A 15,464-nucleotide genomic window follows, 5' to 3' on the forward strand; every position below is an offset into this window, starting at 1 on the left:
GAGGGTATGAGATATCAGGAATTATTAACAATTATTTAAAAGTATGTAAAAATGGTATGTAAAAAATATGGATAAACTGTGCATATGAGACTTGGATGCAAGTGGCATTAACGTTCACTTACGTGAACAAAAAGTAATATTGTCACGAGGGGTAGAAAATGCCGCGTAAAAATGCTGCTTTTTACGTGCTTTTCGATGACAATTAGTCAAGTTTATTTTGGTGGTCTGCGCCCTTCACATGCTCACGCTGACAAAGCAAAGGTCATTACGATATACAATCCACCGTAATTTTACAATGCACTGAACAATAACAATAACACGTGACGAACTGAGCCAGATTCTGGAGTGTGAAAGCTTGTGAACATGGCGGCTGACTACTACGGTTCAAGCATAGCCCTTATTCTTCTTACTGCTTCTTTGGTTCTGCTGGTAAACTTTAGCTTAACTGTATTTGCTCTGTTCAAGAAACGATGGCAGTTGCTCAAGTTAACCGAGTCAATAGAGGACGCAGGATTAAAGTATCCACATTTTCTTTACGGCAACCTACATGAAGTAAGACCTCTTTGCAAATATGGGATGCGAGCATTGAGTTTGTTTGTGTGGTTTTTTTGGGGGGGGGGGTATTAGTGTTATAGATGATGACTACGCGTAGGCTTACTGTCGCGCGTGTCACGGCACGGGCATGATGTAGCTTGATGTGCACCTGTGTTACGTTTCTGTGTTGTATATATCTGTACTTTTGACAGTATGGGGTATGATTCGACTATATTTATAAATACGTATTTATAAATGCGCACATGACCACCTTCGCGCTGCCATAACAGCTTGTAAGACTTGTAATTGGTTTAATAATATTTTCTATCGCTATCTTATCATCGACAGCACAATAGGCACAACGTTAATAAATGATACTGTAATAGCCTATAATTCAGGCAACTTGATCAATCTAGACAGTATATTCATGCAAATTATAATTTTTATGTTAGTATTATGTAAGTCAATTTGATATGAGTACTAAAATCGCGGCCCAAAATATGCACGTACTTGCTGTAACCACAGACGTAGCAAATAGTTAGTTGATAAATATATATATGTAAAGAAATAGTTATTGACATCATGTTCAATCTAACGAAATATTTGTCTTTGTTTCAGCTTCCCACCGAAGAAAAAGATCGCATTTCTGATTTCATAAGACGCAGTCGTAGTTGTGAAAATACAAGTCGACTATGGATAGGCCCTTTCGATTGTATAATTACTATGATTAACCCTGAGTATGTTAGATTAGCTCTTGCAAACGCAGGTAGGTATTGTCAATGTCATGTCATACTCTTACAAAGTTGTTTACATCTTCTTCGACCCTACAAACGAGTTGATATATGATGTCAAAAAGCCGGTAACTGCTGTGCAACCTTTAAAGGAGTATTTTGTGATCCCAGCATCCTCTTTTTATGACGTTATTTATGATAAGAAAAGAGGTACTGCTAGAATGTATCTCATTTCTTAACTCTCTTTCTGTTGAGTAAGAAGCTGACTGATGTGATGGATGACTCTGGTCATCCACTCCACGATCGTTTTTCATGTCAGCTGATTCCCAGATCCGGTCGGATGCGCTTGTCCTTAGCCTTGACAAACCGATATCTTTCCTCCTTCGATCCACAAGCTATTAGAGTAGACTTCATAACTCTAACTACGCACGGGGTATACTTAGTAATATATAATTGGCAGAGCTTCATCATTTATACTGTGTTTTCGCCAGCCCATTCGGGGCTGGTACCTGTTTCAGGTTTGGGGTCAGTTTACTCAAGAGATTATATTTTAGTGGTATTGGAATGATTTTTTTTTTTTTCTTTTTGTGGTTAAATTTTTTTAAATATTTTAATTCGATTTGTTAGGAAAAGTAAGTATGTTTTGCCGTTTCAACGAACGAAAACGAGTGAGTATTACCAAAGTTATGTTTGAACTAATTAATTATGACTTTAAAAGTTTAAAGGCCTAAATGTAACAATAATAGTTAATATATATAGCATCATATGGTCAGCAGAAGAAAATCTGACATCACCTATGATGTCATATCAGTGTCCTTGACCGGGGGTCCTTACTCCTTGACCACTGAACAGCGTGATATCATGTTGATAACAGATCTATAGAATCCAAATCTTCATCATATCCCCGGATCATATCACAGATTCTCAACAATCTGTGATCATATGGACCATATTGATGTGAAAGTAGTTATCTATCATATCCTGTGTCGTTTTATGGATAAAAATGACTCAAAATGTTATTGATGAAATGGTTGCTATCATAAACATCAGTTTTGTCTTTTCAACGGGAAAAATCCGATGCAAAATAAAGTTTTTAGGGCCTAGCTATAATATGGGCATAATTTATGCATATAGTATTGAACAATGTACCCCATTTGACATGCACTTATAGATAAATAAATTGTCTTACTTTATTAATTTAATAACTTCTTTATTATAAATAAAATGACACATAACTATTCGATTCATAAAATTACATTCAACAAAATGATTGAAGAGAAAACACACAAGGCACTAGGCAGACTGTTATAGAATGGAGTATGTAAGATGCCATGTCCATAGCTTCGCAGGAGTTTCCGACTAGCAATCAACATGATCAGCACATTCAGAAAAACACAGTTTAAGAGTGAAGATTGTAGTGAGTAACCAGTCCTTTATAAATGTGCTGGCCACTATCTATTATAATATAGTAGGCTTAAACTATACATTGCGAATTAATTAAGTTATTTTAAAATAAAATGTACATGTAAGTTAACTCAAACCGGCAGTGTATATATCGAAAGCAGTGAAATCGGACATTCCTAAGCGAAGATATTGAGTTCGTAAGTTCTGGTATTACAAAATTGGAAATTGAGATATCGTGGGTAAAAAGCTGAAAAGACAAAAAACCCAACGACAACAACAACAACAACAAAACAAACCGACCAGAACAATTTGGAGTACATGTAATGACTTAAAAGAGGTCACATGCGATGAAGAATTAATGTTTTCTGCTGTTTCAGCATGTTCAGTGTGCATGTTCTCATCGTTGATGGTTTGGTGGACTGTCATGTAGATGTAAGCGTGATCCTAAAATGCCTTTCACATTGACCAAAACTAATTACAAGACCTCTTCTACATTGAGGCTGGCTTTCCCTTTTAAAGGGAATTTTTATTGATATTTTGTAGTAATTATGTGTTTTGAATGTATGAGCAGTAGCACTCATGAGTGTAATTTCCCTTGTGGATATAATAAAGTTTTACTTGACTTGACTTGACTTGACATATAGAATGAACCACTTGTCTTGAATCAGTGAAGTAATTGGATTCCTTGACCCTATAATATACGTAACCTTTGTTACCAGTGTGTGGTTATTTTTGAAAAAATGCAAAATTAGGCACAAAATTTATCAGGGGGTGTAGTACCACCTTAAGGTTTGCAAATTGGGATCTAATCAATTTGGCATGTGCAAAGGGGCGGGGGTATTTTCAGAGTATAAACAGAGTTTATCGATAAACAGTGTTTTTCGAAAAACCATGTTTTTCGATCGAAAAACATATTTTTTTTTAACTCTGTTTATTGCCAATATACTCTGTTTATCAGAAAACACATCGGCGACTATTAACCGTTGTTGTACATTTATAGCTTGCCATACCCGTCAACGTATTATAGTAACCAATACCTCTCCTTTTTTTGTAGATACCAAAGATACCAGATTTCATCATTTCCTTCTGCCATGGCTTGGTGATGGACTCTTGTTGTCTGGAGGCCCCAAATGGATGCGTCATCGTCGTCTTCTGACCCCAGCTTTCCATTTTGAGATTCTTAGGCCATATGCTAAATTGTTTACGGAATCGACAAAAATGTTTCTGGTAAAGATTAGTTTTTATTTATATAAGTTTTTAATTGTATAACATTTTGAGACTTACGAAGCTTCGTAAAGTTTAGTGAAATGGACCCAGAGCTCCTAAAAATGTAACAGAAAGAAAAATATGCACATACCACTTTTGTGTGGTAACGTGTGCCAAATTTGGGAACAATCCGGTCTAAAAGGCTCATTAGTCCAAAAAGTGTTAAAGTTAGGGTATAGGGCAATTAAGGTTATGATTAGAGTTAGGGATAAGGTTAGGGTTAAGGTTATCATAAGGATTATGGTTAGTGTTAGTGTTTTAGCATTAGATAAAGGCTTATGTTTCGGGCTAGGCAAGGAGGTAAATAAGGATAATTTACTGGGTGGGCAATTTAATTTATTTTTGCCCTCAAATCAGGGAAAATAATTTATTGGGTGAACAGCTGTAATTAATGGCATCCAGGCGTTTGGATTTTCTGAAATGTAGACCTGTTATGCGAAGAAATCGGCTGATGTAAAAAGCGGACCCCTCCCCATATGAACCTTTGGTGGCTCTTTTTGTCATCATATCTCCTCATATTAGGGAATGGGCCTTTTGTGATTTTCCCCAAGTTGGGACCTTTGACAATTTGGAAGTAATGGTTCACGTAATGAGTCTGAATAATTTAGTTTTAGCCCAAACTTAAAGCACTCATAGTCAGAACATATTTAATATTATAATGTATAAAGTTCAAGAAAAATATATATTTCAAATCTTATTCTAATTATCACACACCATTACTCCTAGGTAGACAAAAAAATTGATTATAATTTTCGACCATGATTGTCACAATGCCACAATGTTCCGAACCATGTCATGATTATAGCTGTTGATTACTCTTGATTTTCGTGGTTTTCAAATTCTTTTTCACGTTACGACAGCATAGAATTGGGGACTGTGTAAGTGTTGGGCGGTAAATACCAGGTTGGTAAACATGCAAATACTGGTATTTACCCATTACCACCAATCCACCAACGGATCAATGATTAATAATTTAATAAAAGCATAATTAAAACCAAGAAAACAGTAAAAATCATCCTTGATAGAAGGGAAGGGTAACAGTGACGTAGATTTCTTTTTGACATGGGGTTGGAAACATTTCTTGAGGTACAGTGAATCCAGCACCTTCTGGCGACAGCACAAGATGATGGTACAAATGCGCGCGAAGTTGTGAAATATGGTGCAAAAGTGGAACAAATTCGTGCGTAACATGTTCCCTCGTATAAGCTATGAGAATTAGGAGGAATAACGCATACAGCATCAGTGGCCAAGCCAGGTTTTCGGAACAGGGTTACCAACTTGTAATGTTCCAACAATATCACAGACGAGTGTTCTTATTGCAAGCATGTCAAACCATGATTTCTGGAGCCATCCGGCCCTCGGTCCTACTGGCTATGCCACTGAGAATTATCCGATGTTTGCTCAGGCTTCTTTTGATTTAATATTACAGGACAAAGTAGACCAAACTGAAGGAGAATTCTTTGATGTTTTCCATCTCGTCAGTAAAATGACATTGGATAGTTTGTTTAAATGCTCCTTCAGCTACGAAAGTAATTGTCAAATTAACGAGTAAGTAACGTTTGCAGCCTTATTTGGCTGAAAAGTAATGTTATTCTCATTAAATATCCGAGGCATCTCTCTTGGATTTGAGGACAATGGATTACTTTACATTCTAGAAGATTATCTATTCAAAACTGTGAAACCCCTACAATGAATAAACAATAAATGGAGTTAACATAGCAGTAGACATGGTAGAAGTATTATTAACGACATTTCGCTATTATCTCAAATGATGGAAATATCTAAAGAGCGATTCGGAAGAGCAATTTACAAAAGAAAAAGATAATTCCGACCATTTGACCATTTTAGCACATCGATTAGTAAATGGGTTTAAAAGCGAATCAACTATTTGTAAAAATTTGTCACAAATAATAACTAAAGCCGAATCACATTTAAAATTACCAGGCATCACAATTTGAATTCCTGAACATTAACCATGAAAACTTTGAACAACTTTAGTTTGAAACATGTTCGTTACAAGCCATGTGTTTAATCTATAGATACTCCATATTTTTTTTTTTGCAGAGATAACTCTTACATCAAATCTGTTTACGCCTTGTCAGAACTTTTTATTGCTCGGATGCGTTATGTTCCGTATCACAATGATTTCATATTCCGACTTTCCCCGATGGGCAGAAAATACTACGGTCATTGTAAGATAGTTCACGACAAAGCTGATGCTACAATACGGGAACGTAGGGCGGAGCTGGAACGAATGAAAAAAGGTGGATTAGATTCAAGGAAGGGAAAATATTTGGATTTTTTGGACATACTGTTGAAAGCAAAGGTTTGTTTAAAATATAAAAGATAATCTTTTATCGCTGTCATGAAGAGAAGCAAGTTCTAGTGAAATTTACATTAATATCACCCTACACTAAGTATAAGCTACAGAATAAGAATAACCAAATTATTAACACTTACACAAAAACAATCAACCACTGCATGCTCAAAACACATTACGTTAACTGTGCCTTGAACAAAGTGTTCAATTTCACCTCATGACTTGAGTTCCCTCTTTCATTGACTGAGATAGACACGTACATATGTTGTCTTGTAGCCAAGGGCAGTCATGGGTCAATGAATTGTTTCAAAGTTTTTAGGGGCCTGAGCTTTTGATACTAGTCAATCTTGGTTAACAGGCTACTTTTGTGGATATACAGTTTACAGCAGCTAACCTTTTAACTTTAACATAATATTATGCAATTTCATAGGTTATGACCTTCGCCTGTGGATTGTTACAACAAACAGCACAATAAATAAGCAAGCAGTTTGCGATTCATGACCGCATAGTCATAGTGAGCTTTGATTTCGAACATGAAAGCTCATGAAGATGACCATAATGGCCACAAGGATGTTTTCTTTCATTTAGGTTATAGCTGGTGGCAAATTATGCAGAAATATCAAGTTATGAAACTAAAGCCGACGGTACAAATTCAAGTCGCACCCCTATTGGTTTGTGCACATGGTAATCATGAATCATAACCTTATTCAACATGTTTAATCATGGTGAATGCCGTGGACAATGGGGCTTGCTACGGTAAACGTCGACCATGTTGATGGAAAGTGGAAACTCATGGTATGCTTGATGTGTACAAACAATTTAGGGTAACAACTTTGGAAATGTACCTTTGCCGTCGCTGATATCCCAAGTTGAAGAAAATATCCCTGCGGTCAGTATGATCACGTTCATTTTCAAAATCACCCCTCACTTGGACTGTAAGGTCATGTTTCATGAACTGCTACCTTATTTATTGCGCTGACTGTATTCTTTATTAGGTACTGGCACCCTAATGTAACATTTCCTGATGTTAGTATAGTTAGTATATTTTATACCTATTAATTTTAAAGGATGAAGATGGCAATGGATTGAAGGACTTAGAGATTAGACAGGAAGTAGATACATTCTTGTTCGAAGGTCATGATACAACAGCTAGTGCTATCTCCTGGTGTTTGTATGACTTGGGAAGACATCCAAACTATCAGCAAAAATGTCGGGAAGAAATAGATGGTCTTTTAAAGGATAGAGATACCAAGGAACTTAATTGGTATGCTATTTTGATAAATTTAACAATATTTATGTAAACGTTATTGGTTATTTCATTTAAAAAAAATTTGAAATGAACACTAAGTTCAGTAAGTAATCGAAGAAAATAATAGAAAAGTTCCCGATCTGTCGGAAGTCGTATCTTTAAATTTAATAATAGCATAAAAAGTATACACACGATGGCTTGGAATTGGTATAATTCGATTTATTAAGGGATCTGGAATGAGAGTTTTGAGCGTTTCGACAGTATTTTTTATGGAACATGAGAGCACCTCAGACGTATCGAATTGCATTTTGAAAACAAGCATGTCTTTCTGATATCAATAGCTTTCATTTTTTGAAAATCACGATATAATACAAATTTTATGACAAATAAAAAAATTGATATTTTTCAGATTTTTGATATATAACTGTCCTCGAAGCAAATTTTATAAATCTAATGATATATTCTTAAAGTGTATGTAGCTGGGAGGAAAAGCCGACGATCAATTGAACATTTTGACCTTTCATATTGAAAATATGGATTTTTTTCCCAAAAAAAGACCTCTTTTTTTTGGTGTTTTGGGGAAAAAATCCATATCTTCAATACGAAAGGTCAAAATTTTCAATTAATCGTCGGCTTTTCATCCCACCTACATACGTGTACGTTAAGTATAAATCATCAGATTTATAAAGTTTACTTCGAGTACTGTTAAATATGAAAATATCAATTTTTAATGATTTGCCATAAAATGTGTATTACATTGCGAATTTCAAAAAATCAAAATTATTTGATATCAGAATGACATTCTTCGTATTCAGAATGCAATTCGACATGTCTGATGTGCTCTAATGTCCCACAATAAATACTGTCCAAACGTTCATACCCCTTCCCTTAATGTCATAATTAAATTTTCAGTTTCCATAACATGTATGTCAGGCTAGTTAAATATAACACCGCATGGTGATTTAATGCAATCGTACTTGCATTTGAAATCTTTGCACCGAAATACATAAACCAAAGTTTTAACAAAGGCTAAACATGATTTTCCTACCAAACTCAAAATATTATTTGTTACGTTTATTACTCTGATTGTACATAGGGATGATATGAATAAGCTACCGTTTACAACAATGTGCATAAAGGAAAGTCTTCGTATACACCCACCCGTACCCACCTTTGGCAGAACGCTAGTGAAAGACGTCATATTACCTAATGGGCTGACACTTCCCAAAGGTATTGTTCTCCATATTCTAGATAGAAAAAGCTTTATCTGCTAAAACGAGCCTCATATATATTACATCAGTAACAAGTTATGAAACTAAAGCCGACGGTACAAATTCAAGTCGCACCCCTATTGGTTTGTGCACATGGTAATCATGAATCATAACCTTATTCAACATGTTTAATCATGGTGAATGCCGTGGACAATGGGGCTTGCTACGGTAAACGTCGACCATGTTGATGGAAAGTGGAAACTCATGGTATGCTTGATGTGTACAAACAATTTAGGGTAACAACGTTGGAAATGTACCTTTGCCGTCGCTGATATCCCAAGTTGAAGAAAATATCCCTGCGGTCAGTATGATCACGTTCATTTTCAAAATCACCCCTCACTTGGACTGTAAGGTCATGTTTCATGAACTGCTACCTTATTTATTGCGCTGACTGTATTCTTTAAGGTACTGGCACCCTAATGTAACATTTCCTGATGTTAGTATAGTTAGTATATTTTATACCTATTAATTTTAAAGGATGAAGATGGCAATGGATTGAAGGACTTAGAGATTAGACAGGAAGTAGATACATTCTTGTTCGAAGGTCATGATACAACAGCTAGTGCTATCTCCTGGTGTTTGTATGACTTGGGAAGACATCCAAACTATCAGCAAAAATGTCGGGAAGAAATAGATGGTCTTTTAAAGGATAGAGATACCAAGGAACTTAATTGGTATGCTATTTTGATAAATTTAACAATATTTATGTAAACGTTATTGGTTATTTCATTTAAAAAAAAATTGAAATGAACACTAAGTTCAGTAAGTAATCGAAGAAAATAATAGAAAAGTTCCCGATCTGTCGGAAGTCGTATCTTTAAATTTAATAATAGCATAAAAAGTATACACACGATGGCTTGGAATTGGTATAATTCGATTTATTAAGGGATCTGGAATGAGAGTTTTGAGCGTTTCGACAGTATTTTTTATGGAACATGAGAGCACCTCAGACGTATCGAATTGCATTTTGAAAACGAAGCATGTCTTTCTGATATCAAATAGCTTTCATTTTTTGAAAATCACGATATAATACAAATTTTATGACAAATAAAAAAATTGATATTTTTCAGATTTTTGATATATAACTGTCCTCGAAGCAAATTTTATAAATCTAATGATATATTCTTAAAGTGTATGTAGCTGGGAGGAAAAGCCGACGATCAATTGAACATTTTGACCTTTCATATTGAAAATATGGATTCCCCCCTCCCAAAAAAATACCTTTTTTTGGTGTTTTGGGAAAAAAATCCATATCTTCAATACGAAAGGTCAAAATTTTCAATTAATCGTCGGCTTTTCATCCCACCTACATACGTGTACGTTAAGTATAGATCATCAGATTTATAAAGTTTACTTCGAGTACTGTTAAATATGAAAAATATCAATTTTAATGATTTGCCATAAAATGTGTATTACATTGCGAATTTCAAAAATCAAAATTATTTGATATCAGAATGACATTCTTCGTATTCAGAATGCAATTCGATATGTCTGATGTGCTCTAATGTCCCACAATAAATACTGTCCATACTGTTCATACCCCTTCCCTTAATGTCATAATTAAATTTTCAGTTTCCATAACATGTATGTCAGGCTAGTTAAATATAACACCGCATGGTGATTTAATGCAATCGTACTTGCATTTGAAATCTTTGCACCGAAATACATAAACCAAAGTTTTAACAAAGGCTAAACATGATTTTCCTACCAAACTCAAAATATTATTTGTTACGTTTATTACTCTGATTGTACATAGGGATGATATGAATAAGCTACCGTTTACAACAATGTGCATAAAGGAAAGTCTTCGTATACACCCACCCGTACCCACCTTTGGCAGAACGCTAGTGAAAGACGTCATATTACCTAATGGGCTGACACTTCCCAAAGGTATTGTTCTCCATATTCTAGATAGAAAAAGCTTTATCTGTTAAAACGAGCCTCATATATATTACATCAGTAACAAATCTCATTATTGCTTTTAGGTACCACCGTAGGGGTTTCTCCACCAGCTACACAACTTCATCCGCTGTATTGGAAGGACCCAGATGTCTTTAATCCAAGTCGCTTCACAGCGGAAAACAGCCGAGACAGACATTCTCATGCATTTTTCTCATTTTCTGCTGGTCCAAGGTAAGCTTGATGACAGTACACCAAATCCTATAAGAATTTTTTCATTTTACATGAATCAACATACATATAACAAGCCCTTCTCTGCCGAAATCTAAACTAACATTTTAACCACACATATCAACACGCTCATCCTACCCTCCGTATACACCCCACCAACCTCAAATGAAAACACGCACCCCCCCCAATCAAGTACTTAGTAATTGAGACCAGGACGTGCGGGAGGACGTGATAGAGAATGGTATCATCTTAGAACGTGTTAGTATACGGACGTGGGATTGAATGGTGTCATTCAATCCCACGCCATACATGTTTAATTTTACTGGGCAACTTAACTAGTTTCTGTTATATTTGCACACAAAAAAAACACGAAACGAATTCTTTCTAAAAACGCTTTTATTTCATTTTTAACCACTTTATTTTAGAAACTGCATTGGGCAGCATTTCGCCATGAATGAGATCAAGATTGCCATCGCATTGACTCTGCACCGTTTTCAGGTCTCACCAGATCCAGATAGACCTCCTGTTCAGATATTCCGCATGGTTCTACGAACATTGAATGGATTGTATCTACGTTTCACTCCACGTATGGACTAGGTTATGGTGAACTAGATAGAAGATTCCCGGGAGGTCATTGAGTAGCTAATTATGAGTAGCTAAGAATTGACTTTAGTCTTGTCAAAAAGAAAACAAAATATCCGGGACAAAATCGTTTCAAATACATGTTTAATGACTTCTCTAAAAGCTACGTTTAAGGTACCGGCAGCCTTGAGACCACGTTTGTTTTTTCAATTTTTTACCCCTGTGGAGCCAAAGATTTGAAATTTGGCCTCTATGTTCAAGAACTGTACTATCTGTAACTCAGGAACTGAATCCGTATGATGAGAGGAATACATTGGCATAGTGTTACCAAGATTCGACCAGTTTTGAAATTTGATCCCTTTTCTACATCAATCCTTTTTGTCCCCGATATGTTGTTGGAGAGGTCATTTAGAGATACATGAAATTAAAAACATTGATGTTCGAATTTTGTCTCTAAAGATCAAACGTACGTACATTGACTGTCTATATGCGCGATATTCTTAGTTGTTTGATTGTCTTTAGAGTAGAGGTCAAACGTACGTACATTGACTCGTCTATATGCGCGATATTCTTAGTTGTTTGATTGTCTTTAGAGTAGAGGTCAAAGGTGCGTACATTGACCGTCTATATGCGCGATATTCTTAGTTGTTTGATTGTCTTTAGAGTAGAGGTCAAACGTACGTACATTGACCGTCTATATGCGCGATATTCTTAGTTGTTTGATTGTCTCTGGAGGTCAAACGTACGTACATTGACTCTTCTATATGCGTGACATTCTTGGTTGTTTGATTGTCTTTAGAGTAGAGGTCAAACGTGCGTACATTGACTCGTCTATATGCGCGACATTCTTTATATAGTTGTTGGATTGTTTCTAGAGTAGAGGTCAAACGTACGTACATTGACTCGTCTATATGCGCGACATTCTTGGTTGTTTGATTGTCTTTAGAGTAGAGGTCAAACGTGCGTACATTGACTCGTCTATATGCGCGACATTCTTGGTTGTTTGATTGTCTTTAGAGTAGAGGTCAAACGTGCGTACATTGACTCGTCTATATGCGCGACATTCTTTATATAGTTGTTGGATTGTTTTTAGAGTAGAGGTCAAACGTACGTACATTGACTCGTCTATATGCGCGACATTCTTGGTTGTTTGATTGTCTTTAGAGTAGAGGTTAAACGTACGTACATTGACTCGTCTATATGCGCGACATTCTTTATATAGTTGTTGAATTGTTTTTAGAGTAGAGGTCAAACGTACCAACAGCTGTCACACTAACACGCACATTACTTTTTAAACTATTTTTAAGCTATTTTAACATAGATTTTAGTTTCTTTATTAATTTATTCATCTTTTTTCTTTTGCGGTAATTTATATTCTATAAACTGCATATATTTGTGTGTAAAGTGAGAGCGCTATTTACATTCAAATTCAATTTAGCCAAATAATATACTTAGTAAGTTAATCCTTACATTTCATAATAAAAACGTTTTTGAAAATTTCCTTGCTATTTGTTACTCTTTTTCTGATTTTTTGATGCCATTTAGTGTCTACCCCTTGTAAAGATGGAAACAAGATTTAAGATTAATATCGCCATCAGTGTTCACCTTAACTTAAAAATGACTATAGCTTTACATGCCATTAAACAACCGTGCCATGTATTTACCAGTCATTAATATTACTGTTGTACAGCCTTTGTACTCTATACCCATTACCGGAGGGTTTCATCAAATATTACATTTATTCGCACGATCTGGATTTTTAAAAAAATAGGTAAATTACTGAAGAAAATATAAAAAAGAGAATATTGCAGAAAATGAGGGTAAATAATCATAAAAATTACTTCTTCTTGTATGTATTTGCCATGCTTCAGTAATTTGCATCTCATGCTTCGGTTGTTTTGGGGAATGAAACACCCCAGAATATATGTATATTGAAGATAACTAAATTCACACAAGAAGATCGAGGAGGTTAAACAATTTGAATACCTGAGTTCAATGATAGACAACAGAGGTGATAGCACATCTGAGATCAAAAGAAGATTAGCTATGGCAAGGACAACAACTCAGAGTATGTCAAAGATCTGGAAGAGTCGTGGGTTATTCAATCAACCTCAAGGTACGGTTACTCCATGCAACAGTCTTCTCAACTGCTACATACGGGTGCGAATCTTGGGCAATGACAAAGAATGACAGGAAGAAGATAGATGCATTTGAGATGTGGTGCTATAGGAGGCTGTTGGGAGTATCTTGGAAAGACAAGAAGACATATATCTGGGTCCTGAATAAGATTGGCACAGACTTAAACATCAGAAAGTCCATCATTGAGAGGAAATTGCGCTACTTTGGCCACATTGTAAGAAAGGATGGTGGAGTTGAGAAGCAGATTCTTCAGGGAGCTGTGGAAGGGGACGTCCATCAACATCTTGGACAAATGATGTGAAGAACGTTTCATCACACGGAATGTATGGTGCAACACGTTTGGCTTTTGATAGAAGTAGATGGTGTACTCTTGTGAAGACCACAGCAGCGCAACCCTGCGCCATCTGACCCAGAGAGAGAAATTAACACACAAACACAATTGGGTGTCATGATCGCTCACGATTTTGATCGTCAAAATTGCACAAAACACCATAATGGTTTAAAAATAGATCGAGACACGCTACCTCCAGTTGAAGTTAGCTTGAGGAATCTGTGAGCTTCTGTGATTGGAATCCAGAATGCTATTATATACAAGACCCCCCTCGTGTACATTACGGCGAATTTCACAGATATAGCATAATAATTGTTTTTGTTCGCGCTTGCGTTATAATAATGATAATTGATCATTCGCCGTTTATCGGTATTTTCGGTATCGTGATATGTAAATAGCGATATTAGACAAATAACGATTTGTGATTTTTCCATTGAATGCTTCTTTTCTAGAGGTTAAAAAGAGTGAAATTACACACGCATTGGTGCTTTATTTCACTTAGCACTACTTTTATCTGTAAACCACTGCTTTGTTTTGTACTTTTGATTAAAACAAAAACGTCTACAACTTGTTTGTCATTTACGAGTCCGCAGATTGTATGAAGCATTAGAAGCAATGGATTACGTGAACAGCAAACCCTGTAGAGGAAACGGTATGATATTGAATTACTCTGAAATTATAACAATCTTGAGTAGAATGTGGGAGGGGTGTGTGTGTGTGGGGGGGGGGGTGTATGTGTGGTGTGGTGGGGATGTGTAGGGCTGGGGATATGTTTGACAGAGTTATCTACTATGTGTGTTTTGCTTTTAAAGGTTAGTTTCACATTTCTTTTGCTGTTTTCCAATATTTTTGTTCTGACATACCCTCAAATTAGACTGGATCTATTTTAGAAAAATCGCATTCTAATCGAATCGGCAAGTTTGATATAAAATTGAATTGATTGAGCCCATATTAATTGGTCGAGCTATGAGTTTTAAAATATTGAACGTACGCTTACATGTTCACAGAATTTCAATGAATGCGAGAGCTCGAACTTCGAATGGGTGCCATCGGTTTGATCGATTTCCGCCATAGAAACTCTAAATAAACTTCAGTTCTTGCTTTCTATGATTATCTAATATGATTGACATGCGATTCGGGGAAGCTTGTTCTCGAGCCCTCACAAATATGGGATTCCGACTGTGTAGAGCAATCAATGAATATTGATTGTCCAAGATAAAATATGTGCAGTGAAAGCACTCTACTTGGATGCACCATTACAAAGCAAACAGTGGATGGATGCACAGTAACAATACTGTGTGAGGGCTTTGTTTCCCAAATGAGAACAAAAGTCTGCATATTGTTATGCAGCATTGTTGTTGTAAATATAAGCTCGTTGATGGTACAACTCATTGTTGCTAATGTCAAACTTGTCAAAGTAATTGTGATTGTATCACACATTGGTAAATGAAAAACACGTGGTTATGGACTTAACTTAAACAAGCTCTTCATATAGTTAAGCAGTTTT

At 35.8% G+C, this 15,464-nt stretch overlaps 1 protein-coding gene across 1 annotated transcript; it reads left to right on the forward strand.

Moving 5' to 3' along the window:
• The first annotated feature begins 353 nt into the window (after positions 1-353).
• LOC140152022 (cytochrome P450 4A24-like) lies at positions 354-11,738 on the forward strand. The gene is made up of 11 exons (XM_072174323.1): positions 354-552; positions 1,153-1,300; positions 3,724-3,896; positions 5,365-5,483; positions 6,000-6,261; positions 7,323-7,519; positions 8,601-8,739; positions 9,253-9,449; positions 10,532-10,665; positions 10,761-10,908; positions 11,331-11,738. The coding sequence occupies exons 1-11, from the start codon at positions 364-366 to the stop codon at positions 11,500-11,502; spliced, it is 1,878 nt and encodes a 625-aa protein (XP_072030424.1). The 5' UTR covers positions 354-363; the 3' UTR covers positions 11,503-11,738.
• Positions 11,739-15,464: the final 3,726 nt, after the last annotated feature.

The sequence above is a fragment of the Amphiura filiformis genome, chromosome 5, assembly GCF_039555335.1.
Source record: "Amphiura filiformis chromosome 5, Afil_fr2py, whole genome shotgun sequence".
Classification (NCBI taxonomy): Eukaryota; Metazoa; Echinodermata; class Ophiuroidea; order Amphilepidida; family Amphiuridae; genus Amphiura; species Amphiura filiformis.